Raw genomic sequence first — 27680 nt, 5'->3', positions numbered from 1 at the left:
CAACTACCATGAATGATTTTGCAATGTGGAAGAAAACCAGAGTACCCAAGAGAACCCAGACAGGCACAGAAAGAACATGCACACTCCACACAAGAAGGTTGTGGCCAGAAATGAACCCAGGAACTCTGCACTGTGAGGCTGTGCCTCACAGATGTCCTAACTGGTTTTCCTCGTGCCGTCCAGAGAGAATAGTGGATGGAGTCAGATCGCTGTCAAAAAGACTTACGCGTTTCACCATTCGTATCCGTGTTTGAGTACGACTCTCGCAAGACATGTGTGTTTCACCATTCGAATGAGTAAGACCCTCGTGAGACACAACTTCACGTCTTAGCGTGAAACTCTCCTTTGGATTTGTGAGTCTGATCCTTTGCATGGATGGATCTGAGCCTTTGGATTTAAGTTGAATACGCAAATTGAGATGACATCACGCCAAGCTGCCAGGCAAAGTCAGTTGCGCTGCGCAAGTGTAGAATAAAGGCACTGAGCCGAAAGTGGCGACTGAACACTGTATTTGTGCACAATTGTAGACAGGAAAGTGCTCAAATGTGTTGTAACCTCAAGCCACAGGATTTCTGGCTGCTTCCTTCCTTGATGGGACTCTTCATTTATTTTCTGCCTTGGAATAGGAACATACAGTACATCCCCAGTTTGTTCTTTGCATTAAAACCCAAAACCAATTTTTATGTTTGAAATGTAATAACTAATTGCTATGACAAACAGTCCTGTACCTACATGTAATTTGTAATGAAAAACTGTATTGTTAACCAAAATGCTCTTTGTTACTTACTGTTATAGTTTTATTATGTTCATCTTGCTTATACTTATTGCACTGATAAACCTTATCAGATAGCTTCAGAAAAATGGAAAAGTATTCAAAATTGTCAGAAGTTAGCGAGATTTTGAAATGTCTGGTGAATGTGTTATGATATCAAAATTAAGTGTGTATTACCCTTGTAGAAGCAAGAGTTACAGTGGCCCATTGTAAGTCAGTTTAATGCCCCACAAAACTACTGTGTGTTCAGGCTGTGTGAAGCATGTGCCTGTGACATAGGGGTTCCCACTCTTCAGCTTCCTCATTTATCCCTGGCTCTAGTCGCTCTCATGTTTTTTTTCTTTCTATCTTGGATTGATATCAGAGTGGTTTTCTTGCTTTCATGTGTCTAGACCGTAAACGATGAAAGCGGGCTGTGCCACCACAAAGCTAACAGTCATGGTGTCAGGAGGGCAGCTCACAAGAAGAATTATGGATTTGGGACTCGTGACGTTTTGAGTATTTGGGATACAATGATCTTCAATTTTAATGTCTATACTGGGGTCATTGCTGCCATAGTTTGAAAGTTGAACAGTAAAAGACTTGGTATTGACTAAAAACCGTACTGGATGAAAAAAATTTCTACAAGCTCAAAAGAAAATGTACCTAAAATGAAGGATTTTGGCAATAGTATTGTAGTGGCTTGAGCTGTATGTTTAAAAAAAAGATGAAAGAAAAAAAACAAACAGGACTTAATTGTAGAATGAATTAAATGTCTGTAAGAAAACTATTGAGATTGGACACGCTTAATTAAAAATACCGAAGTAATCAGAAACATAAACTAGAACAGCTAGTCAAAATAGAGAAAAGTTCAGCCAGAGATTCAGATACACAGTAGTACATAAATTAACACTTTGTGTTGGGCATGTGGGGTTGTGTGGTGGGTGTGTGTGTGTGTGTGTGGCATTTTAGGGGAAGCTGAGCTGCTAAACGTAATAATAAATGTGGTTTTATATGGAGACCTCTTTTATCTTTGATTTGTCATAAGCATATTAAAGAAGTCAGTTATTTTAACACTGTCTTAAATAAAACACCACAGTTTAAAATACAAATCACAACATTTTCATCATTTCATGTATGTCAAGCATGAGAGTGACTTGCTGTGGCAACATTCAATTTATTAGAAAAATTCTTTTAATGTGTCAATCAACTTCCATTTTTTTTTACAATGTAAATCCAACTGATTATTTTTCACCTAGTGTATTATAATCAGTTGTAATACTTATTTGGCAATGGATTTACTTTACATTTATGTAAACTGTTCCAGGTTTGATGTTAGTTGTCAAGTTTCTGTAAATATAAACAATATCTAGATCAGGGGTGTCAAAATCAAATAGACAGGGGGGCCAAGTGAAAAAATTAACTACAAGCCGAGGGACGGTCTGATATACACATACATACAAATATATCAGTGGTGGTCACTTTCACACTTAGGCCTGCATGTGTGGCGAAGGATAACAATCACCTCACTTGACTTTCTCTTGAACTAATTTTGCATGTCTTTACACACAATGCACTCGATGTGCTGTATTCATGCCATCTCAATTTATTTTCTTTCTTGTTTACAGCTCTTTTTGTACCACCGCTGAGCAACCTCATCTTTCAGCTGCTCAAAAAGTCACAGGCTATCAATACTCCTATCAAACTTGAGGAACTCATGCAGTAGCCTCTCTCCACTATTCTGAACACCATTGGCTGTTGTGATGACTATTTTGCATAATTTTTGCAACCTGAAAACTAATTAACTGACTAATTCCCATCAGAGATCAGGGGTTAGGACCTTGCAGCGAGCTTGCACTTTGAGGAGCCCATATCATGAGATTTTAACTTTCCAAATTTAATAAAGTAGGCATATACCTTTTGTGCATTGGAAATTCAATTTATGATGAAATATGAGATTTCTGGTGTCTAGATTTCTAACCAGAAAGTGAAACATCTTACTCACTGAAACGCCACCTCTCACCATGTTGCAGCCCCACCCCTTCATGACATCAATAGTGATCTGTGATGGGAGTCAGAGGCGGAGTAAAAACAAAAAAAAAAAATGTTTTACTGACAATGAAATAAACTAGTCTGCCAACAAAGAAGCAAGCAAACAAATAAACAAAGCAAAAGAGATCAAGATACCGCACACACAGTAACATCGCTCCTCCTATTGTTTCAGACCCTTTGGGAACACACTACTCACAACGATAGTTCCGCCTGCAGGTGAATTATTTTCTGCCACATTGGTTGTCTGGCCGTGTACTCCCATACACACATTTTTGCCACTTGGACATTTTCTACAATGAAACTGTTAAGTTTGTTACGATGGGGCACGGTGAGTGAAGGTGAGGAAGGAGGGGCACCCAAAATGCAGGAAACTGAGAGGAACTGAGCTAAAATATTGCAGGTATATTAAAGAATAGAGGCAGGATAAAGCAGGGAACACAATTGTACAAAGTAACAACAGATATAACATGCAACTAAAATCAACTCATGAAAAAGAGCAGGGAGTCGGCTTTGATTGGGGTCCATGTGGACCGGGATTGACAGCAACGTGAATACATAAATGACCCTACAAATAACTGGAACAAAACTAGGGCTTAAATAGAAGTACACTAATTAGGGAAACAGGCAACAGCTGGATGGGAACAAGAGGCAGGGGCAACCGATTGCGGGTACATGTGGACAACAGGTGGAACTAATCATACAAAATAGACCAACCCAAGCAAAACACAACATGAACCCAAACAGAAGTAAACAGTACTCTTACAAAACAGAAACCCGAAACCTTACAACATCAACAAAAAACAACGAATCCAAACAGACATGACAGAAACTTTGTGACATATTAATGAGCCATTGCTGTTAACTTGTCCATCTCAATGCAACCCCCCGCCCCCTCCACACACACACAAACACACACACACACACACACACACACACACACGCACACACACACACACACGCGAAATTAACAAAAAGCAGAAAACTTGAATGTCTCTTTGCATGAGGTGGGCATACATTTACTTTTGCACGGGCAGTATGGGGGTGGTGTAAAGACATTATGAGAGCATAATATTGTCATATTGCGTCTCACGAGCAGCTTTTATCTGCTCAGGTGAGGCCGGTGCTGAGAATACAATTTAATCAAGGGAGTCTTTGAAATCAATGAAGGAGAATAACACTTTGGTAGTGTTTAGGGTGAAAAATGAACATTGTAACATTAAAAGTTGAATCTATATGGGTCTTTACAAATCTCAACCAAGAAATCTATCTGAAAGGAAAATAAAACATAGATTGAGTTGCCTTCTATCATACACAAAAAAATTGAGAACAATATTACATCTATCTATCTAGCTATTTGTCTAATCTAGCTCTCCCTGTGTTCGTGTATGTATATATATATATATATATATATATATATATATATATATATATATATATATATATATATATATATATATATATATATATATATATATATATATATATATAGCATATGTGCTTGTCATACCAATAAATGGACGTCAGCCACTGTTTTAGCATATCATTGTGTGCATATGGGGAATGGCAACACAGACATTTATGGAAACCAAATTCCACTTGATGTGTTCAATGTTTTCCTCTATGGTAAACTCTTCCGCCTACTGGCGGAATTTACCACGTTAAATAAGATGTGCGTGCGAGTGTGTATTTGAGACTGAGAAAGAAAGAGGGCGAGAGAGAGAGACGGGGGGGGGGGGGTTCTCAATAGAAAAAGAACAATACAAATAATTCATTTGGTCTGGTACTAAGAGGCTGGTTCTCCGTATGTTACTCTGATACAGTCAGATCAGCATACTCACAAAAGTTTTGTTTCTATGAACATTGTTGTGAGACCCAAAGAAAGCAATTTCACTGGGTCTTTCTAATTTGATTATGGTTCAGACTTCCGTTCACACTCAATCAAACTCGTCACTTTCCGACGATTATCACAATCCGGAAACGAAACAAAAAAAAGTTTCATCTGTTCACCGGATTCGCCCTTTTATGGGCTTAAGGCATGAGCCGGAAATGCTCTTTTCATGAACACAAGTGCAAGCTATAACAATGTAGTGTAAACACTAGTGCCCGAATATAGCTCAATGGTTTGATGCTTGGATTTTATATTGATTTGTGTTTGTACGTGATTTAAGCAGAGCCGCCCACCGTGCAAAGTGCTATATCTCCACTGACAAGTGAGTCACTTTCACTTTGAATCGTCACCGAGTTTCCCTACCAATCGGAACTACAGCTCCGCCTCCCGCCCACTCCATATTTGGGTAATGACGTTGTCAGTACATTGAAAAGGGTTCCCTCATGTGGTTTATTGTGCCAGGGGTGCGCTGCTCCGGAATAATACAAGTTGGTGAACCTTTAGGCACTAGAGCGCACGAAGTGTGTCAGAACTACATCGCGCCCTCTTATCGTACTAATAAGATGCAGCGCTAACCCACGCGTGGCTAAACTTGAAAGACTCGCGTGTGATTAAAGGGAGTTAAACGTGTTGGCGCGGGTTTTATCAGCCAAGATGACGGCGAAAACTCTGGAGAAGGTGCCGATGCCTCTCGGGGGGTTTGATAACGTGTACTCTGTGGATGACATCGCCAGCGGCTTGCACACGTCGGTTGCTATTTTTCCCAACTCGGATTTGGGACATTACGACCAGATTAATGTGGCTGCAGGTAAGACATGAGTGAGTTTTGACTAGTGAAACGTTTCTAACTTCGGAGTTATATATATATATATATATATATATATATATATATATATATATATATATATATATATATATATATATATATATATATATATATATATATAAACGCGCACGAGTATATAAACGCAAAAATACTTCGCCTGCAGCTCACCTGTAAAGTTCCCCGATCAAAGTCATCAGCAAGGTGACCTAATATGACCTGTTTGTTTTCTCTACAGATCCCCTAATGAATACAGAGATGAGCGCAGAGAGGCGTTCACTGGACCTCTCATCTTACTCCGGCGGGTTCTCCCAACCTTCTTCACACCGCAACCAGACGTTCACGTATATGGGGAAATTCTCCATCGACTCCCAGTATCCCGCAAACTGGAACCCCGAAGGAGTCATTAACATCGTCTCGGGCATCTTCAACGTCGCCCACCCTCCTCCTCCTCCATCCACGTCATCGTCTTCTTCGCCGGCTTCCTCTGCTTCTCCCAGTCACTTTTCCAGTAGAAATTTGAGTTGCACCATGGCTGCGGCCCATCAGAACCAAGTCGAGGTCGAACATCATCAGCTTTACTCCCCGCCACCGCCGTATTCCTCCGCCGCCTGCGCAGAGGTGTACCAGGATCCATCGGCGTTTCTGTCTACGTCCACCTGCCACATTGCCTCCTACCCGCCACCTTCGTACTCGTCCCCCAAGCAGCACAGCGGCCAAGAGGTGCCGGGGCTCTTCCCGATGATCCCTGACTACCCCGGCTTCTTCCAGCCCGCTTGTCAGCGAGACATGCACGCTCCAAGCATCTCAGATCGGAAACCGTTCGGCCCGTGCTCCCTCGAAACATTCCGCGTGCCCCCACCTTTAACCCCACTGAACACTATCAGAAATTACACGCTGGGTGGTCCAAGCACCGAGGGTGGAGGCCCACCGAGGCTGCCCTCCGCCTACAGCCCCCAGAATCTCCCGCTGAGGCCCATCCTGCGACCCAGAAAGTATCCGAACAGACCTAGCAAGACGCCGATCCATGAGCGCCCTTACCCGTGTCCAGCAGAGGGCTGCGACCGGCGCTTCTCCCGCTCCGACGAGCTTACCAGACATATTCGCATCCACACTGGACACAAGCCCTTCCAATGCAGGATTTGCATGCGCAACTTCAGCCGCAGCGACCATCTCACTACTCACATCCGCACGCACACGGGGGAGAAGCCGTTCGCTTGCGACTTCTGCGGGCGGAAGTTCGCCAGAAGCGACGAGAGGAAGAGGCATACGAAAATCCATTTGAGACAAAAGGAAAGAAGGTCCTCCGCCGCCCCCACGTCGTCCTCGTCCATCGGCTCGGCTTTGGAGCGCACTGGCAGCATCGGCGCAAACAACGGAATTTGTGCATAGATGGGAAATGTTCCGGGCACTAACGCAACAAATTATTTTATTTTATTTTATTTTATTTTTTTGTTTTGTTTTAATGCGTTCGTCCCCATGATCTGATGGTTAACATGCTTAAATGCACGCGACAGGGAACTGTTGCTTATTGCGAGGCACTTCAAGATGACAAAACTATAATTGCTCTTTGCCCGCAAAGTCTACTGAATATACAGTGAATTATCAATAGGGTGGTTGTTCCTTGAAGAGAGGCTAACTGCAATAACATTTACATAGTCTAATTTGTCTAAGTTATTGTAAATGTTCATTTTAATACGTATTTCTCGTCCGTGCCTTGTTGTAAAGAGACTCTAACGCAATGTATATTGTTCTTATGTACAGTTGGAAGACATACATTCTATTTTTGTACTCATTTAGTCTCCTGTAAATGTTAGAATATAGCATATATATTACGTGTGGTTGTTTCATTTGTTAAAGAATAGTGTTAAGATTAAAATTTACATGTTTGTTGTGGGATTTATTAAACGGATCCAAACACGCATTTGATTTTTGTTTGTTTGTTTGTTCACAAAACACATCCTGCAGACCAAAGATGCTTAATTAACTCCCACCCCCGCCTTTCTCTGAAAGTGTTAAGTACGTGTACAGTATTTTTTTTTTTTTTTTTTTTGCGTACATGAAAGAAAAGTGTTATGATGTTGGAAATAAGATGCGGTAAATCCCACGTTGCGCCATGTATGGTAATTGTGACTCATCCTCACCCACTCGTTTATGAACCTAGCTTAACTGTGACCTTTCATGCAAAGTTTTCGTTCCATAAAGCCAAAATAGTGTGCCAATTATATCCAGCAGCTCAACGGTGCTTTAACTGCGTAAATGAAACATTTTCTTTTGTATCAACAAATTGTTCTCCGTTTTGGGGCTACTAAAATCTATTGAATAAGCGGCTATATAAAATGAAAGCGCTCGGGGTTCCTTATTGTTTTATATGTGCGGGTGATGTTAAAAATAAATAAATAAAATAAAACCTTTCCCGAGTAGCACAGTGTAAAAATACACGCATTAGCGCAATGTTTTATGAGAGCGCAAAAATTATGTTTATTTAGTTAGAATCTTCAGTCAACTTTCAGACAAAAATATCAATGTCTGTAGTGAATAATTTAGCAAGGCAATCGGTTGATCATGCTTATATGTTTTCAAGAATATTAGTTTGAGAGATGACGCATGTTTAATAGTTTTTACCAAGGCATTAATATGTTAACTATTCGTCTGCATTTCTCACGATCACGCGCGAGCTTTTAAAGCGATGTATTGTCAAATAACTACACGAATTTAGGGTTTGCAGTGGCAGGTAGGGTAGAGTTGTCTAGGGCGTAAAATATTTTTATTGGGTTTGTTGTAACCTCTCACGTTGTTTTTTTCATGATGGACTTAGTTTTCGTTTCTGAAGAAACAATAGAAACTGGAAACTAGAAACTACACTTTAAGATAGACGTCTTCCAGCTAAACACATTTTTATAAGAATACAGAATTAAATTTAATTAATAGCTTATCACTATGCTGGGATAGGCACCAGCAAGACTGCGACCCTTGTGAGGATAAGTGGCTGGAGTAAATGGATGTATTATTATTATTATTATTATTAGTAGTAGTAGTAGTAGTAGTAGTAGTAGTTGTCGTCGTCGTCGTCGTATTGTCCTATATGATTGATATAAAGTATCCTTGTTTATCATTACAAATACAGGGATAAAAAGTAATACAAACAAAACAAAAAAAGGTAAGGGAACTAGATAACATTTTCAATATACTGTAAACCTCTAACTCAGGGATTTTGAACTCGACTGATGTGGTATTCTTCTTTCTTATCTCCCTGATACTTTGAACACTCCGCAACAAGCTGAGTCGAGTGATGACATGTGATTTCTTGAGCGTAGCAAACATTCTCTGTGCCAAGATATGTCGGGGTGCTCCTGTACGCAACAAAAAATATATCTATGTTTTCCTTCCACTTGGTGTCACCAAAATTATGTGTTTCACTCGAAGCTGTTAGGAGTCTGAACTGAAGTGAATAAACACACACACACACACACACACACACACACACACACACACACACACACACACACACACACACACACACACACACACACACGCACACACACACACACACACACACACACAAACTCTGCACGATAAACTTTGGTGTCAATATCACCATGCGGGTTGTAACTCGGCCCTGATCTACAAGTTTGAGACCAATGATGTAACTACTATTCAGAGTTTGAAAGAAAATAAGTAAATGCAGTACAAAAAAATGGTTCGACGTTAATAATCTGTCGTTAGATTTAAACAAAGCAAAGCATGTAATATTTGGTTCCAGAAAAAATATGCTGGACTTATGCTGGAAATCACATAGAAAATGTTAAAAGAAAATGTAGTGTCACAGTTTGGCATGGCGAGTGGATTGAGGAGGTACGAGAGATCGAACCGAGGGTTGCAAGGAAGCCAGGAGGGAACGTGCTCAATAAGAGGTTTTAATCAACAAAAGAGGCAGGAAAAAAATAGGCAAAAACTGGGCAAAGTATCAAAGGAACGAGACCTAAACAAAACTCAACTTATGAGGAAGAGCGACCGCGGGACTGGATAATACTGTGAAAGAGACAACGAGGGCGCGGAGGTGACCATTACAACTAGCCACGACAACTAGCGGTGACAATCCTATAACTTATACACACACACACGACACTAATTACAAAAACGCGAAACAGCTGGGCGAGAACAAGAGGCAGGGGAAGCTGAATGATCGACACGCAAGGGACAGGAAGACGCAGGCAAGAGGTGGACAAAATCAAACTAATGGACAGGAAGGAGAGGCAAAGAGCCATTAACTAAATGGCTAAACAAACCAAAAATCTCAACAACTGAACACACAACAGAACAAAACCCATGCAGAACGTGACATGTAGTCTGTACAGTATCACCAAAATAAGCGTTCTTCTAGATATGATATGATATGATATGATATGATATGATATGATATGATATGATATGATATGATATGATATGATATGATATTACATTATATTTTTTTATGCCATATCAGAGATATTTCAACTCCAGAAATGTTAAATGAATTACTGAGCATTCGAATTCTATGAAATCAGTTACTTATCACATAAAAAAAATCAAATTCCAAGCTTTTGTTGAATTCAGAACAAATAAGGTAAAACGGCATACAATCACTTTTGCCAGTGTCCAGATCAGTGTCAAAATCAAAGGGGAAGGGGTGGGGGCTGTTGAGGACCCTAATGCTGGGACCCAAGGTAAGTGTAAATTCAAAAAGAGAAGTTCGGGTAAAAACCAAAATACTAGATGAACAAAATCCAGAACAACAGGGTACCAAAAAATAATATACTAAATATGAAGAAGACTTGAAATGACTTGAAATGGCAAGGAACAACAAAGTGACCAGGACAATTAAATGAACTGACAAGGATGAACGAAAGCAGAGAACCGATGAACAAATGAGGAAAACTTAGACGTCTCAATGGGTTGATTGGTTGACACAACTGACCAGGTTGACTAGAACAAACTAAACGTGATACACCGATAAACAGGGGCATAAAATTATGACAAAAAAACATTTTGACCTGGAGCGAGTGAAGGTGCAAGAGAATTGGGGTCATTTGATGAATTGTGATGCTTCTTGTGATGACACGTGTGGCTAAGATCTGGACTTGCTGAAGCTAATGGAGGGATTTGTGAGGGAGGCTGAGGAGGAGAGAATTACTGGAATGAAGATATGTGACAAGGATGGAAGCTGTTAAGTAAAAACGAGAAGAGCAGCATAAACTGATGTTATGGAGGTGGATGTCGGCGGACCGGGTTATCTTTATGATATGCTCATGTAATTATAGTGAAGTCTCAAGTCTTTGATCAACAAGTCCAAGTCAAGCTAAGCAAAGTCAAGTCAAGTCCGTGATGAGTTCAAGTCTAGTGTAACTCCTTGACCATGAGTCCACTAAGAAGGCCTAGAATACTTTATTTTTTTTAAATGTCCTCAAAATGTTTTTGAAATATGATTTTTCACGGAGTTTTGATTCTCATTTCGCACCTGAAACATAAGCCAGACTTCAATCGTAACAGCAGTTATCACTCACCAGTGCCTCCAGGCCAGATCCTGGAATTGTGAAAATAAAAATTGCCATGGCGACCACAACACATATCTTGAAAGGACATAGACAAGTGATTCCCCCAGGTGTCAATTTCAAGGCTCGGGGGCCAGATCCCACCCACTACATCATTTTATGTGGCCAGCGAAATGCTGATTTGACTTCAAGTTTTCTGGCTAAGATACCAAAATAGCAAGTTGTCTTCAACTTTTAAAAACTTGGGGGTAAAAAAACAACAACAAAAAACAACCATCAGTCTATTACTTGATGAGAAATGTGGCCTGGGCCGATCTGTAGGGGGCCTATTTTCAAAAGCTTAAAATTTGAATATTTTCAAAATCGAAGCAGCTACTAACCTAAAACCAAAACAGGCAACTACCTCAGGAATATACTGTAGGAGTCTCCATGAGCAGCAGCATAAAAAAAGTAATTCCCTAATAAAATCCAGATTAATTATATTATTTATATAAGTACAACAAAATTTAAAATTACTATAAATTCCTCAGATTTCACGCGAGATTTACAAAAATCACCAAATACAGAGATATTCATGCGTTCAGGAGAAATACCAATATTTAACATTTTTATTATTTTTTGCTCGAATTAGGTACTTAAATTTTTTTTATTCTTTGCAATTTCAGCCTGTTTTAAACAGCAAACAAACCAATCAATTTTCACACAAGAAACTTTAGATTTGAGGAAAGCATGCAGAAACATCTTAATTTTACTGAACAAAAGCAGAATTAGCAATTTTCTATATACAATCACAACATATTTCAATTGAATTCCGATGTCACTATTGCCACAGCACGTCTTGCTTGCTGGCTATCTGGCCCTCGTCCTTCAACAATCATTTTAGCCTATAACAAAAACTTTTTGGCCTATGACTGTGAGCTCAGCTTCCTGGACTTGTAAAGGTTCCTGTCCCTCACCATCTCCCTTCTGCCCTCCCTGACCTTGCTCTTCTTCCTGCTGGTGGGCTGCTCCAAGGCCTTGTTCTTCATCGCTTCTGAAGTCACGTCCTTGGAGAAGTTAGTACCAAAACAGTTGAAGAGGGACCTGCTGATGTGGGTCTGAGGCCACCAGGAACTCCTTGCCTGTGGCATATGGCAGGGGAGAGGAACTGCACCATGCGCTCATTCGTATCCTCTCTGCGTATCAGGGAGTCCCCATCAACACCTCAAAGGATGCCACGTGGGCCATGGGAAGAGATGGGTGCTTCAGGACCGCCCGGCCCATCTCCAGTCCTCCCCTCTTAACCAGCTTGACCAGGGTGTCAAACATCACAGATGGCGGGTCACCCCTCTCAAGCTCCAGAGCAATCTCCATCTTCTCTTGCTGGGTTAGCTCCTGCTTGCAGCACTCAGCCACAATGGAGTTGGCCTGGACCTTCCTGGACAGCTAGCTGGCGAAGTTGCCAAAAGCAGCGAGGAGCAACTCTCTGGCAAGCACGGCCAAGATCACCTCATCGTGTGATTGGGTGCGTGAAGAGTTGAATGGTTGTTCATCTCTCTTTGTCCTGCAATTGGTTGGCAACCAGTCAGTGGTGGGCCGTCAGAGCCAGCAAGGCTGTCTTTGCTGGGCTAACATAACCTCACATCATTATCAGAACTACAATAAACTACAATAATTATGTCGATAATGAAAGTCAGTTTCATTTTAAATTCATTTTTTACAAAATATATATATTATAAATCATAAAATTATTTGCCATATTCTGTTATTTCCATGCCGTATTACATGCATTTGGTTACGCACCTTCTAGTGTTGTAGTTTTAAGTTGGAATTTTTAGCCAATTAGAGTTCAGCTAACTTGTGTCGCCAGGCTGTATGTAATTTGCCTGCTCCCGGAGCCGCTAGGGCTTCTGTGCAAGCGCAGATGGAGATGTGAGCACCTGTATACTTAATAGACAGCTGTAATAGCCAATCAAGTCATAAGATCGCCATCTAGAGGCCTCACGTTGAACGTGAGTGAGTGCTCACTGCAGGAAGGCGGTGCAATGCTTAAACAACCAAGCTACGCAGTGTTGGCTTTGGCTGATTGCTTTAATCGCGTTGCGTTGCTATTAGCTGAACTGTGCCGATTTGGAAATTTTTCTGACTGGGCTACCAGGGGCGTGAGCTAACCCTGGCAAATAGTTCTGCTGGGGATGCTTTTCGTTTGCAAAGGATCGATTTGGTGTTTGGAGCTACACTGGATTTGCAAACTTCAATTTTTGAAACAAGGCAGCAATGAGACACCAACGCACAGCTGGGCACTTGTGCTACCATGCTTTTGAAAACTTATGGGGACACCCGAGAGGATATACAGTATTGTATATCTCAGTTCAAAGGTAAAGAGAACTCCTCAATGCGCTATGGTGTTTATAAAAAAACTTTTGGAACACCCAAGTGGATACACTGTACATCTCGGTGCCGAGAGAAAGAGACCTCCATAATGAAAAGGTGAAGAAAAATCGGGAGGTATTGAAAAAACTGTTTCATTGTGATCGCCATTTGTTTTTGGTGAGTGCAAGCCTTTTCTTTCTTTATTGTTTAATTTTTAACATGTTTGTGTTATTTTATTTACAAACCTATGTTAAATAGCTAATGCGTTTAGAACCCCAGGTAAAAACATCAAAATTGCACATACATATTAAAAATTGGTACCAAAATAGTAACATAAGTGCTACATATGTATACAATCAGAAAACATCAAAAATAAAAAATATAGAAAGGATTTATTTACCTTTGGGTGGCGCTTGTTAAGCCCATTTTCCTGAGTAAGGGTTATCTCCAGCATTGTTTCCATATAAATCATCTTCTTACTTCTCTCTTTAAAATCACTAGCAATCTTGGGACCCATGGCTAAACCTTTCAACTTTGAATTAAGCAGTAAAATACACTATGAATACGGTTTCGTAACAACTCACAATCGAACAAAGCTTTACTGTTCCGCCAATATGAAACAAGTAAGACTGACCCATAGCAGACCAGCCTCTCCGTGAGGAGACGCCAACCAATAGCAGACCAGCATTGGAGTCACAAGTTGCATGGAAGTAGTTAGACGGCAATAATAAATAAGTGCAATTACCTAAAAACAGCAGATGGAGGCAAAACAACACAAATACAGCGAAGCCCCTGGAGTCATGACAGCTAATTCATTCTCATAACCGGGAAAATGTAATAAAGAGGGGATGAAAAAACTCAGTATTCCATGTCACAACATGAAAATGACGTAAATCAGGGACGTTGTAACACGGTGGTCCATATATATATATATATATATATATATATATATATATATATATATATATATATATATATATATATATATATATATATATATATATATATATATAAATATATATATACTGTATTTTCCACAATATAAGGTGCACCCAAAAGCCTGATTTTGTTTTAAAAAGCTGACAGTGCGCCTTATAATCTGATGCGCCTTGTATATGGATCAAATCATGCGCTGACTGCACAAACTATAGTTCATACCTAAAGAATCCAGTTCAAACCGACCTGGCCCGAGGGTATTAAAGCCAACACGGCCCTGCGGGATTAATCAACTTGATTTGCAGGCCCAACACGATTTTTTTTTTTTTGAGGACTTAAGAGTGTGTGGCCCCACACTCATGTTTGTCATTTAAATTTCCCTGACTTTTGTTTATTTGTAACTTCTTTGTGCTCCATAAAGAAATAGCTGGTCAAAAATATATAATGCATGCAGAGGGGAAAATCAAAAGAATTGCGGCGCAGTGTTCAGAAGTGCATGGCTTGATCTGGATCAATTCTGCGCTCTGTGGCTCCTGTTTAGAAGTTAAATAGCAATTACCAATAACACATTCTCTGTTTTATCTGATTTTTTTAATAACAAATATTTCATAGTCTAATATCCACACAATGGTTATATTGTATGAATAAAGTTTACATTCTATTAATAAAGTTTGATGACATTGCTGATTGTTTTTAATACATTCCCTTTAGTGAAGCACCATCTAGTGGCTGCATAATGCAGCTCGATCTAGTGGATGCATAATGCAACCCCAGCCAGTACTATGGTTTCAACTTTATGTGCGCCTGATAATCCGGTGCGCCTTATAGGATGGAAAATACAATATATATATATATATATATATATATATATATATATATATATATATATATATATATATATATATATATATATATATATATTGTGGCGGACACTCGGACCATGTCTCTCACCCAGTAGGCATGTTGCTATGATCCTTTGATGCTTTGAACCTGTTGGCTTTGTCTTTGCTGTTTTGGACCTTGTTGTATCAGTTTTGTGATGGCATGCGAAGAGTAAAGATCTCCACTAGCACAGCAACGCGTGGTTTCTTTGCCTCGCCACATTGGTGACCCCGACGTGAGAATGGGTGACCCTGGATGGGTCATCTTGCCATTTTATTATCCCAGACGTTAGAAAGTTTCGTCAGGCTGTTGGAGATGTAGTCTCGCCACATGGGTGACCCCGGACGTCAGAATGTTTCAGCGTGGAATCACCGCAGTTGTCCCACATCGTGGCATCCCTCCACCAGCCTACTACACGTCAGGTAATGCAGCAAGCTGGTACCACGTCAGCCAGCCAGCACCCCGACAGGGGTCCTCTCACCCGTCGCCCAGTCCCTTGGCGCACCAGGGATCGAGCCAGCCAACAACCGGCTGGTGCGGGCGCTGGTAAGAACGGCTGTGCCATCCAATTTCGGAGTCCCTGGCCGTTGACCGGGATCTTCCAGCCGGGCGGCCTCATCTACTACTGATGTCCGTCTGGCCTCAGCAGTAGACCTCCAGCCACCTGTGCAGTCCAATTTCGGAGTCCCTGGCCGTCGACCGGGATCTTCCAGCCGGGCGGCCTCATCTACTACCGATGTCCATCCGGCCTCAGCAGTAGGCCTCCAGCCACCATCATTTAGCCGTCCCTCCGATTCACCATGCCTGCAGGTATGGTCCGAGCATACATCGGAGCGGGTCAGCTGGTGTTGGTTCCGCAGCAGGTTCAGGCCCAGGCACAGACTGGGACGCATCCACGACCGGCCGTCCCTCGGAAGCGCACTGTGCCTGCCAGTATGCGGGTCAGCACTGCCACTCCGGCTCCTGCGGAACTTCAGAACATCCCTTTGCCAACGCTACCTCATGGTTTTCACGCTGAGCGTCTCACCCTTACTCCTGTCGCACCTGGGCCCCTGGTGTCACATACACCGCCCAGGACCGGACTGAGACTCGGTGCCAGACTGGTGAATACCCTGTGGGGTTTTCCGTTATGCCTTTCTGGGTGTTCGGGGGGGAGCTGTGTGGCGGACACTAGGACCATGTCTCTCACCCAGTAGGCATGTTGCTATGATCCTTTGATGCTTTGAACCTGTTGGCTTTGTCTTTGCTGTTTTGGACTTCGTTGTATCAGTTTTGTGATGGCATGCGAAGAGTAAAGATCTCCACTAGCACAGCAACGTGTGGTTTCTTCGCCTCGCCACAATATATATATTATCACATACACAGTGGACCCCCGCGTAACGGCGTACTTGGCTTACGTTTTTTTCACGTTACGATGTGGAATACTGAGTTTTTTCATCCTGTGGGGTTGGTTGTGTTTGATGTTTACCTCCCTCTTGTAATTGCTCTTATTTTCTATTGGCATCAAACTGCCTCCACTGCAACACGTCACTACAATGCTGGTCTGCTATCAGTCAGCATCTCAACTCTCTAAAATGCTGGTCTGCTATTGGTCAACGTCTCTACTCCCTAAGATACTGGTCTACTATTGGTCAGCGTGATCGGGTCACGAAGATGCTGGTTTGCAATTGGTTGGTGTACTGGGTCACAAAGAGGGCTGCCTAAAGACTTGATCCTGTGTAAGAGTGCTTTCAATATCAACTTTATTATGCATTGTAGTGCTTAATTCAAACTTGAATTGGTTATCCATGGCTACCAAGATTGCTAGTGATGTTAACGAGAGAAGTAAGAAGATGATTTATATGGAAGCAAAGCTGGAGATAATCAAGAATAATGAACAATATAAGCCATAATAAGTTTCAATCAATGGTAAGTAAGTCCTTTACTGTATATATTTTTTATTTATGATGTTGTCTCATTGTATGCATGTATAGTATATATAAGCAGCACTTACTATAAACTGTACAGTAATCCCCTGTTTATTGCGGGGGTTACATTCCAAAAATAACATTCGTAAAGTGAAATTCGTGAAGTAGCCAGCTTTTTTTTTTTTTTTAATTTCACAATGCAATGATAAGCTATAGTTGTTTTAAAGCCCCAAATTTGTTTAAAACACTCATTTTACTATAGTAATACAAAGTTGGAAACATTGTCACTCACGTATTTCACAGTCCCAGCTATGCCTCTTCATCCTGAACCCGCACTTTGTTATGAGTAGTATTTGAGCTCTTTCTTTTTCTGAGCAAGATTTTTACAAACGCATATGCCCAGACATCGAATTAAAGTGAAGCCTCTTATATCATAACAATACACTTGAAATTTCAATTTATTGCAAAAGAAATCTAGGTAAAAGTCAGATTTCCAAAGCCCTCGCATTTTCCATTGCTGTCTGTGTCAACATAGTGTGCGCGTTTTCTCTCGGCACGCCTACGAGTCACGTGATTGTCTCTCAGAGACCAAGCTGTCAATCAATGTGCCTAATAGCAAGTTCGCACACGGCAGTTAGAGGAGAGACACAGGAGAGACGAAAGCAAGCTTTTGAATCCTCTTGCCTTTTGTAATAAATTGACAAGTGAAAAACCAATACAGTACAGCGTCAATATTTTATTTCAAGACAACAGTGAAGAAGCCCCTGAGCCAATCAGGATTCAGAGCACAGTGCGCTGTAAAAAAATATCCACACTGTAAAAAATCCATGAAGCAGCGAACCTGTGAAAGATGAACCGCAATACAGCAAGGGATTACTGTATACTATTTTGATGCCAATTTTAATATGTATATACCATTTTTATGTTTTTACCTGGGGTTTTACATGCATTAGCTAATTAACATAGTGTTGTCCGTTCCCGTTCATCCGGTGGCCGTAGACACAAGATACGGGGGAAACCTCATTTCCAGGGCCGGATTTGCCCGTCCGGGTAGATAGCCCTTGCAGGACGGCTCGAAGTGGTGCTCGAAGCGGTGCTCGACTCGGTACAAACGGCAGCGAGAAGGCAGCGCCGGTCTCAACCGTCACTTTTATTTTTGTCAATACAACAGAGAACTGTACAGCACTTCCACAGATTTTTTTTTTGTATGTTAACACGTTTTTCTCAGAAAAAGCCCTCTCTTTGCGCATGCGTCCTCTTTTCTTCACATTCTCCATCGTCTCTCTCGCGTGATCAGCCACACTGTCTCTCTACGCAACAATAGGTTTGGGTTGCCCGCAATGGCAAATTCGTGCTACAATCCCAACCACGGAATGAATTAATCTCTGTATATTTATATATTTATATATTAAAATATATTATATTCCATATTCTGTTCTCTTCATGTCATATTATATCCATTTCATTACGCTCCTTCAAGTGTTGTAGTTTTAGGTTAGAATTATTATCCAATCATAATTCGCCTAACTTGTGTCGCCAGGCTGTATGAATTCTGCCCTAGGTCTTTAGAATCAACAGTGCAGGTGGCTGGACACTGTAGGTGAATGGGCAAATATAGTTAATAGATAGTTGTGATAACCAATCAGAACATGAGGTGCTGGGGACATTAAGGCCGGCTAGAAGGCCTCACGTTAAACATGAGATGAATGGATGGATTGGATGGGGGGCAGCGCTTTGCATATCAACCAAGCTACACTGTGTAGCTTAGTTGATTCTGCATTAACGGTGTAGCCTACTCCAGAACCACAGCAAAGGACTTGTGCTTTTAAAAACCTCTTGGGACACCCGAGTGGACATACTGATGTTGGAATAATTGTAAATGTAGTGATTATACATTTGCTTCAAACTATAACTGCTTGCAATGAAGAAATGCTTTGCTGTGAGAATGAGTGCACTGCTTTGCAAAGAGAAAATGTTTTGTTATTGTTTTGTCTCAAGAAGGAAGAAGGCCGCTCGAGCTTGCCTGCTGGGGGGCTATTGCAGACGGATGACACTGCATTTGTGGTTTTCCAAGTATCTTGCAGACAAAATATTTTTGCAGAATGTCTTGCTACGCATAATGTTTTATCATAAAATGTACTAATCTTTCATCCACATGTTCACACATGTCCCCTCATGCATGAGCTGAGAAAAGAATGCATTTTCTCCTTTTTTGTTTTTCAGTTTCTTACAAATGTCTAACAAATGAACCTGACAACAGTATTGTACAATCTAAGTTCAAAGGTAAAGAGAGCTCCTCAATGCGCTACAGTGCTTTTAAAAAACATTTGGGAACACCGGCGTGGATACACCGTACATCTCAGTGCAAAGAGAAAGAGAACATGAAGAGGTCAAATAAAATGTTCTTCTTTTATTAAACTGTGATTTGTAATTTGGACTTCAGAAAATTTTGTGTGTATTTATTTTATTTTTTTTAATTAATTAATTTTATTTTTAAGTTTTGACAGAATCATGTATAATGACAAATTTTAATGGCTGATGCGGGTTTATTGATGTTTAAAAGCTCCAGAAAATAGCCTGTGTAGCCCAGTAATGCGTACCTGTGAGCATCAGGGGTATTTATTCGAGAGTTTGACATCACAGAAGGCGTACGAGTAAAAGTCACGGACTGCCACTGCAACCAGTTGAGGGTGTCCCCCGCCTGCTGCCAGAAGCCAATGGGGATAGGCAGTAGGCCTATGAGGATAAGCGGCTCTAGAAAATGGATGGATGACTGGATGGACATTCTTCATGTTTTGTTTTCATTAACCATTTCTTTTATGTCAAAACAAGATTTTATTTTAGTTGTCTCTTTGGATAAGACAAAAGCACACACATATACTCAGTACTATTGAATGAAGTCTGACCCGCCTGACGAAGTTTGATAAATGAATCTTAGAGTAATTGAAAAATATATATTTGTGGCCCTCAAAGATTGGTATTTGAGTGGCCCTGTTACATGGTCCCTGCCCAGTTTGCTTCTGTGTGTTAGCAGCCATGATTTCCTTTTGATTTGTTTGTATTTTTTATGTATCAGCAAATGAAAAAATAGAATGACAGAATTTTGACAAGTACTTCAGTAGTCAGTGAATTTTATTTTTTCACGTAAATTCCATGAACAGTAAAACACAATAATTGTCCAACTGGCACAGTTGAGAGACATAAGCTTCAGTAAAACAAATAATTGTGACATGTTTTAATTGAAAGTGAGAAGATATACAGGAAGTTTCTGGAAAAACATTTTTATAATTTTCACTGATAATGACCCTTTTGGAAGCATGATAATCAAGTGGTTAGCACTATGGCCGTACAGTGGATAACTTTTAGATGTGAAATACTTTGTACCCTGCAAGTACACAACCATCTGTTGAGTGTTCTGAAACTCAGGCTCTGTTAGTTTATTCAGCAAGACAATAACCCAAAACATATACTATATATATACTACACATATACAGTAATCAAAGTACAACTCTGAATGTCTGTTTGAAGTGGCAAAGTACCAGTACAAGCATTACTACAATTGGGTCCTGCCTGTGCTATGATCCATTAAAATCAGTTTTTGCTCAAAATCCTTCCAATTCAACAGTTCAAACAATTCTTTCAAGTTGCTGGATTCAGGGGGCAATTACTTTTTCACAACAATAGTTTTAGATTTCTCCACTTCAGAAAGTAATTTAAAAACTGCATTTAAACTCCATTTACTTTAATTGTCTACTCAACATAAACATCTGAAACACTTAAGCAATTAATGTGCAAAAAAATGTTTTTTTTCACAATTTTTCAGTCCGTTTCCATGTTATTTTTTTCAGGTGACATTTTTAAACTTCATACGAAGCCGTATGAAATTGCAAATTATTGGGGCATAGCTTTTAAACAAAAAAAAAAGGCTATAGTAAATTTAAAATGGCATGTAATAAGTATCGAATAAAAATTTAAATCAGGCATTGCAGTTATCATCAAACATATTAAAAAAAAATGGGGGAAAAATATCCCCCACTTCTTGTGGGAAAACTGCTCTAGCTGTCTCAAGTTTGAAGTGTGCCTTCTCCAGACAATGTTTCTGCTTCTTCCAGAAATGTAACAGATGCTGCAAAAACTCCAAAATATCTGTGCCAATCATGTCATGTGGTAAGGACAATATATTTTCCCAATTTGCTAACTTGCAAAGTAAAAAAAAACAGTTAACAAAAAATGTCGTTGCTTTTCAGAGTCAAAAATCTGGTTTGATAGTTTTTAAGGATTACCCATTTCAACCATCGGTCACAAAAGTGACCATAAAGAAAATTCTATTCATGAGGCTCTATAAGTTTTTTTTCAGTCATTTTTCATTAGGTACTGAAATACTACAGTGTGGAGATGAAATGTGTGCAATGTCACATGTTTAGAGAATATTGTCACATGACCACTGTTTACTTTGTGGTTGCACTTCGAGAGAAAGATGACAGAGTATGTTAAAATAAACATGAAACAAAGATTTTTCGTACATATGATGTTAAGATGCATTTGCACTTACTCCAATTGGTTTGATGTATTTGCACAATGAATAATTATATTGCTGTGACCGGCCATAAAATACACTTTTTGATCAACTATTTCACTTTTTAAGTTCTCGATTATTTTAAAGGGTTATCAATGGCATGTGATTTGGATGTTTTCATGTCCAGGAAAAATTTGGGCTTAAATGGGTTAAAATGCTCTACACTGGTTGATAACAATTAAAAATTCCAGGGATGTTACTATGGCGGGCTAGAGGGTGCTATTACATCAAAATCAGTGGTAGTCTTAAATATACAGTACTGTATTTATAAAAAAAAAAAAAAAACACCTAACTGACAATATGTGCAATATCTGAAATTAGCTTAACAAAAACATTCAGCGAGGAAGTGAGGATGCAACATCGTGATTATACCTACCCTATTTTCTTAACTTTTTTTTTCATAGCCCAAAAACTTCTCCTTTGAATACTAAAGCAAAAACAGTCTTTAAAAAAAACCGTCATTCTTTTGCGATGGCAACTCAAATAATGCTCTGATGAATGATGGTTTACTCATCAATTGGTCCAAGCGATCTTAAATTAAGAGACCTATTCCCTTAGCATTGACAAAATATTTTATAGAAATTTGCAGTACTAGATTACATTTAAGTGTACAAGGCAACATGGTCCAAAGCATAAAAACCTAATTTACAACGTGAAGTCCTTTTGTAAAGCATTTTTACAATAAGTTGTTATATTTTTGGAAGTTAGGTTGACAATTGTCTTCAAACAGTTAGGTTACAAACCCCCGTTTAATGTTTTTTTTTCTTTCTTTCTGATTTGAACCTTTTGACAAAGCATATCAGGTAACGCTGACCATAATATTTGTCCTCCCATTTGCTTAAACCCAACACAAGATTTACAAACATGGAAGTGTTGATGTCACAAAGCATATTCTCGTGCTGCTATAGATCCAGTGGTCAGCAGTTTTACACAGAAACTACAGGACCTGGATAAGGCTCTCCTCCACACCAGAAGTCCTCTGGCTGGGGAATTTCTAAAAGCCACAACTCCTTCTCTTTTCCATCTTCCTGCAGTCCCTGGTGATCCACCACAGCAATCCCTGGGTCTGCCACAGTTTTTAGAACTTTGTAGTAGTGACAATCCCGCCCGTCATCTGGATCGTACGGCGGAGCCAGGATATCCAGGAAAGCGGCAGGCCCATCTACAGAGTCAATCTGGTGGAGATTATCTCGCAGAGGTGTCAGGAGACACGGTCCACTGGTCTCTGAGTACTCAGCCACTGACCGGAGCAAGGAACGTCGCAGAGAAGCAACTTGGAACGGAGCCACAGGAGTTTCAAACCGAGGAGGGGCAGCGCTGAGTGTTGGGCCGCTTTCTAGCTTGTCGAAGCAACTGACGCTCACTTTGCCATAGAGGACCTTGAACATAAAGAAAATGCTGAGCGGTTAGACTAGGGGTGCACAGTAAACTGTATTTCCATTTATTGACTGCATGGATTATTTGTGTAACGCAGCCCGTTCCTCAAGAGGCCTGGTACCCTGCATGTTTTCCAGGTTTCGTTCCCAGACACACCTGATTGACATGATCAGGATCGTTATCAGGCTTCACAATTTGATATAAATCAAATGAAATTTACACAAATATATGTTGTATTTTAATCATCCAAATTCTACCACGAACCCCTGCATAGATGTCAAACTCCAGTCCTTGAGAGCCGCTGTGCTGCACGTTTTCTTGTTTCCTCTCTCAAAACATCTGATTCAAATGATTAGCTCATTAGTAAGCTCTGCAGGAGCTTGAAAATGATCCTAATTATTTGAATCAGGTGTGTTTCAGAGAGAAATTTTGAAAACATGTGGGTCATCAGCCCTCAAGGACTGGAGTTCGACACCTATGCCTTAAGCCAGGGGTGTCCAAAGTCAGTCCTCGAGGGCCGCTGTCCTGCGTGTTTTCCCGGTTTCTTTTCCTGACACACTTGATTCAAATGATCAGGATCGTTTTCAGGTTTCTGCTGAGCTTGCTGATGAGCTGATCATTTGAATCAGGTGTGTCAGAAAAGAAACTTGGAAAACATGTAGGACAGCGGCCCTCGAGGACCGATTTTGGACACCCCTGCCTTAAGCCCTAAAAGGGGATGTCAACCTAAAAAACCTTCGTCACAATATTATGCTCTATGCATCCCCACTCTTCTTAACACAGCATTCGGATTAATATTGCGTTTGGAGAATATACATCACATTTATATTGCGCAGGGGTGTCAAGACAAACAGCCCACAGCAAAGAGGTTTAATTCAGCCCCAAGATCATTTTGTGAAGCATTAAAAAAAAAAAAGTCTGCTGTCCATAATCAATAAACAAATATTCTTACTTTTACAAGCCATACGCAAATGAGCACTGCAACACAGGCAAAGTAAGCAGTTACCACACTTTTGCAAATTGTTTCAGTGACAGACATTCGCAGTGGGCGGGGGTCGCCATCTTGGGCCATTGACAGACATTTGGCTTTAGCCGGCTTTTTATTATAAACAATCTACCTTGTTAAGCGTGCTTTATTTACAGCTCTGCAGTTAGCTCACATTACTTCCATATTTGATGTGTTCTTTTTGAATTTTCAAGGTCTCTTGTCATGAATGTGATTACATGGGTGCTACCCAGTGTCCAAAATGAGACACTAAAGCACCATTTTGTTTGCACCACACTGTACTCCTTGAAAATTAAGTTGTAGACATATTTTTTATTTTCCTTCAACTGGATATTTGTGTTTGATTGTATTGATTTATTATAACATGTTTTAATAAATTTTAGTTTGTGTTCTATATAGAATATGTATTTTATTTTATTTATTTTATTTTCTATTCTACAAATAGAAAAAAGTTCAGGAAATGTTCATTAATTTCATGCAATTTATGGTAAAATGTTATATTGGGATGAATAGGGGACCAACAATGAAGTTATTTTACTTTATTCATCTTTGTTTTTTATATTTACATTTTACAATAATAGATTTACAGTTGACCACCACTATTCACTGGGAACTGGGATAAGGCCTGTGCACAGAAAAAAAAAAAAAAAAAAGGAAGCAAACGCTGCACGTGGCAGTTGTCCCAAGTTTTCGCTTCGGCCTTTCTACAAGCCAGGTGAGTGCTCTTGCTTGGCTCTGTTTTGTATTGAAAGCTCAGCTGGCCGTGTTGGATCGCTCCCGCAAGGCGGCCGCCATGATTCATTCCTGCCCCCTGCGTGAGCTGTTGAATGTTCTCGAAGTTGATTGGCTGTCGCGACGCGAAATGCGGAAAAGGTAAAAAAAAATAATTAACTTCTTCTGCTTCTGCTAACTGCTTCTTGTGACCGCGCGCACCATTCGTGTCACTCCATTCGCGACGCTCCATTCATGTCCATCGTGTGTCGCCCGACGTGCATTCGCGCCCAGTCACGCAAACTCCATTGACTACAATACAAAACTCTCCGCTTTTTCGCCTCGTTCTCGCTCAGTGTGTGCGTACCATTAAACTAAATCATCTCCAAAACATTATTTCGGGTGCAGCCCACGCGGCCCGGTACCAGTTAATCCACGGACCGGTACCGGTCCATGCACTGGGGGTTGGGGACCCCTGCTTTAAGTAATATGCTATTATTTTACAAGTTCAGGCAATTTAAGAATCAATTTTCCTCCATGTGGCTTGAGCTAAAAGAATTTTGACACCCCTGATATAGCACAACAGCTGTAACAATTTCTTTTAAAACACATTTAGCAGGTGTTCATGAAATATGATCCGAAAACACTTAAAACGAATACAAACACCTTCAAACATCTTACAGCAAGATACTTTGTCTTGCTAGGTGTACATGTTAATCTTTCATTGTTCTATTTGGTAAGACATTTGCACATATGGACTATTTTATACTCATGTGGAAAAAATACTGTATTTTGTGGATTGGGGAGATTTTTTTTTTTTAGCGGAGAATAAGTTGGTAATTCTCCAAACGAGTGTTTCAATGATATAGAAAATTTAATATAAGATTATTTTTCCCCAGGAGATTTCGCTTTTCAAATCATGGACAGTGAACCCTCGTTTATCGCGGTTGATATGTCCCGGAACTGGCCGCAATAGCTGAAAATCTCTGAAGTAGTTCCCCCAATTTTCACATTTAAAAAAAAACAACATTTTTAAAATATTTTTAAACATGAAAAGTCTTCATGCTATATATATATTAAACAAATATTACTACAGTACACATATTTACTTAAATCTTAAATTATTCAACCTTATACACTGTGCAGTAGTGAGCTGTTCTCTTTTTCCTTTTAAGTCTCACGCAGCTGTGGGCATATTAGCAGTGGCCCGGAGGTTGAAATAAAGTCTAATCTGTACAAGATTAAAAATTATTGAAATGGATAGTTTGCAATTGAAATACCATTTTATTATTATTATTTATTACTGGCAGCCGTCTTCTAACGTTCGCCTCAGCTTTAATGTAGCGAACAGTGGATTGTTCACTCCCAAATGGCAGGCTCTCTCCCTTCGAGAACTATCACCTTCTCAGCAATTGTCATCCTTTTTTGTTGGCGTGTAGGCTCAGTTCAAGCCTTTGCGGGAGTAGCACTCTTGAGAGCTATTGCAAAAGTTCAATGTCATGAAAAAAAAATCCTTGAAGTCGTGAGTCCGTGGAATGGAGGACAAATCAGCGATGTGGTGAATCCCAGTAACGAAAAAAAAATACACGATGTAGCGAATCCGCGATAGTGGAACAGCGAAGTAGAGAGGGTTTACTGTATCTGATCAAGTCTCAAAATAAACGTTTAAAAAAAATTCTATAAGGCTTTTTTTATCTTTGTCATGTTAGGTAACGTGCACGTGGAGCTATTGTTGCTGTCAAGCATGTTAAAAAAATGGCATCCTGTAAAACGCGTACTGAGACAATACGTGACCAGAATTTAATTTGTATTATTTCCAATTCCCCCAGCAAGACCGAGCAAGTGTTTACGCAATTTACATATGTTACATGTTGAAAGATTAATTCAATAGATTTTTTTTACCGAACCACGAGACGCTTAGATTCCGACTTGATTTGTAATCCAGTGATGCCCAGTTTAAAAAAAATAAAAAATAAAAGAGAATACATTACAAAACAGAGAACAACAAGTAAAGGTATAAAAGATGCCGATTGAAGAAGTAAAGACCTTCAGCATCCCGTTCATGCCCGGATGGTCGTGAAGAGGAATGGAAGCTCCGGTTCCGAGCAGGAATATCCCCATGCTGAATACATCTGTCTCACATATGTGCATGTAGGTGACCGGCGGGGGCTCCGGCTCCGACGTACCGGAGGTTGCTTTGTTTTTCCGGGGAGCAATCTTGAGATCCGTAGCCCTAAGCGCGGTCACTAAGGAGATAAGTTTGGCCTGTTTTTCTGTAAATACTTTACTATCTCCGTTTGCTGAGGATTTTAAACATTTAAAGGTCATAAAAGCTTGCTTCGCTATTTTCTGGATTAGCGGACTTTTGTTGTTTCGTGACATTCTTGTCGAAGGGGAAAAAAATAACGGTTACAAGTGCACTCTTTCCGTCGCAATTGAAACAGTCCTTAATACCAGGCAAACGTCAAGAAATGTTACCCAGATTCTGTTGGTCCACGCTATCTAAAGATAAAATAATAAAGTTTGGATGAAAAATGTGGCTTTTGTGGTGGTAATGCCAAATTTCCTCCCTATATATTATTTTTCCTTCGGTCATTTTCCAAGCGTTTCTATTAGCTTGCCTTGCTCTCACCGAGCCTGCGCACTACATGCAACGCATCATGGGATAGTGAGTTTAAATACAAATATTGTCTTCGTGTAATCGGATCCAGACATTCAAAATCATAAAAATGTTTGCTGCTTTTATTTTACAAAACGAAACGTGTAGTATCTCTTCTTACGGATCTGAATAAATGGTGCGTGAACAAGATAAATCCTTATTAAATACCATAATAAGACTACATTTCCCAGAAACAACGAGAACGCCCAAAACTGAAAGAGGAAAGCCA

General features: G+C 40.1%; 3 protein-coding genes across 3 annotated transcripts; 2 read left to right on the top strand and 1 right to left on the bottom strand.

The window, feature by feature from the left end:
• The first annotated feature begins 5172 nt into the window (after positions 1–5172).
• Positions 5173–7235, top strand: egr2b (early growth response 2b). The gene is made up of 2 exons (XM_088439255.1): positions 5173–5499; positions 5753–7235. The coding sequence occupies exons 1-2, from the start codon at positions 5346–5348 to the stop codon at positions 6904–6906; spliced, it is 1308 nt and encodes a 435-aa protein (XP_088295381.1). The 5' UTR covers positions 5173–5345; the 3' UTR covers positions 6907–7235.
• Positions 7236–15377: 8142 nt separating this feature from the next.
• LOC148409224 (uncharacterized) lies at positions 15378–16525 on the top strand. Its single transcript, XM_088439243.1, has 2 exons — positions 15378–15761; positions 15865–16525. The coding sequence occupies exons 1-2, from the start codon at positions 15641–15643 to the stop codon at positions 16299–16301; spliced, it is 558 nt and encodes a 185-aa protein (XP_088295369.1). The 5' UTR covers positions 15378–15640; the 3' UTR covers positions 16302–16525.
• A 3711-nt stretch (positions 16526–20236) lies between these two features.
• On the bottom strand, positions 20237–27422 carry adoa (2-aminoethanethiol dioxygenase a). Its single transcript, XM_088439558.1, has 2 exons — positions 26839–27422; positions 20237–23077 (listed from the first exon to the last, which is right to left on the bottom strand). Exons 1-2 carry the CDS (start codon positions 27172–27174, stop codon positions 22625–22627), a joined length of 789 nt encoding a protein of 262 aa, XP_088295684.1. The 5' UTR covers positions 27175–27422; the 3' UTR covers positions 20237–22624.
• Between the last annotated feature and the right edge of the window lie 258 nt (positions 27423–27680).

This window comes from Hippichthys cyanospilos, chromosome 17, assembly GCF_059441005.1.
Source record: "Hippichthys cyanospilos isolate Australia breed blue-spotted pipefish chromosome 17, RoL_Hcya_1.0, whole genome shotgun sequence".
NCBI classification, from domain to species: Eukaryota; Metazoa; Chordata; class Actinopteri; order Syngnathiformes; family Syngnathidae; genus Hippichthys; species Hippichthys cyanospilos.
This window is presented reverse-complemented; position numbering and strand designations above follow the sequence as displayed.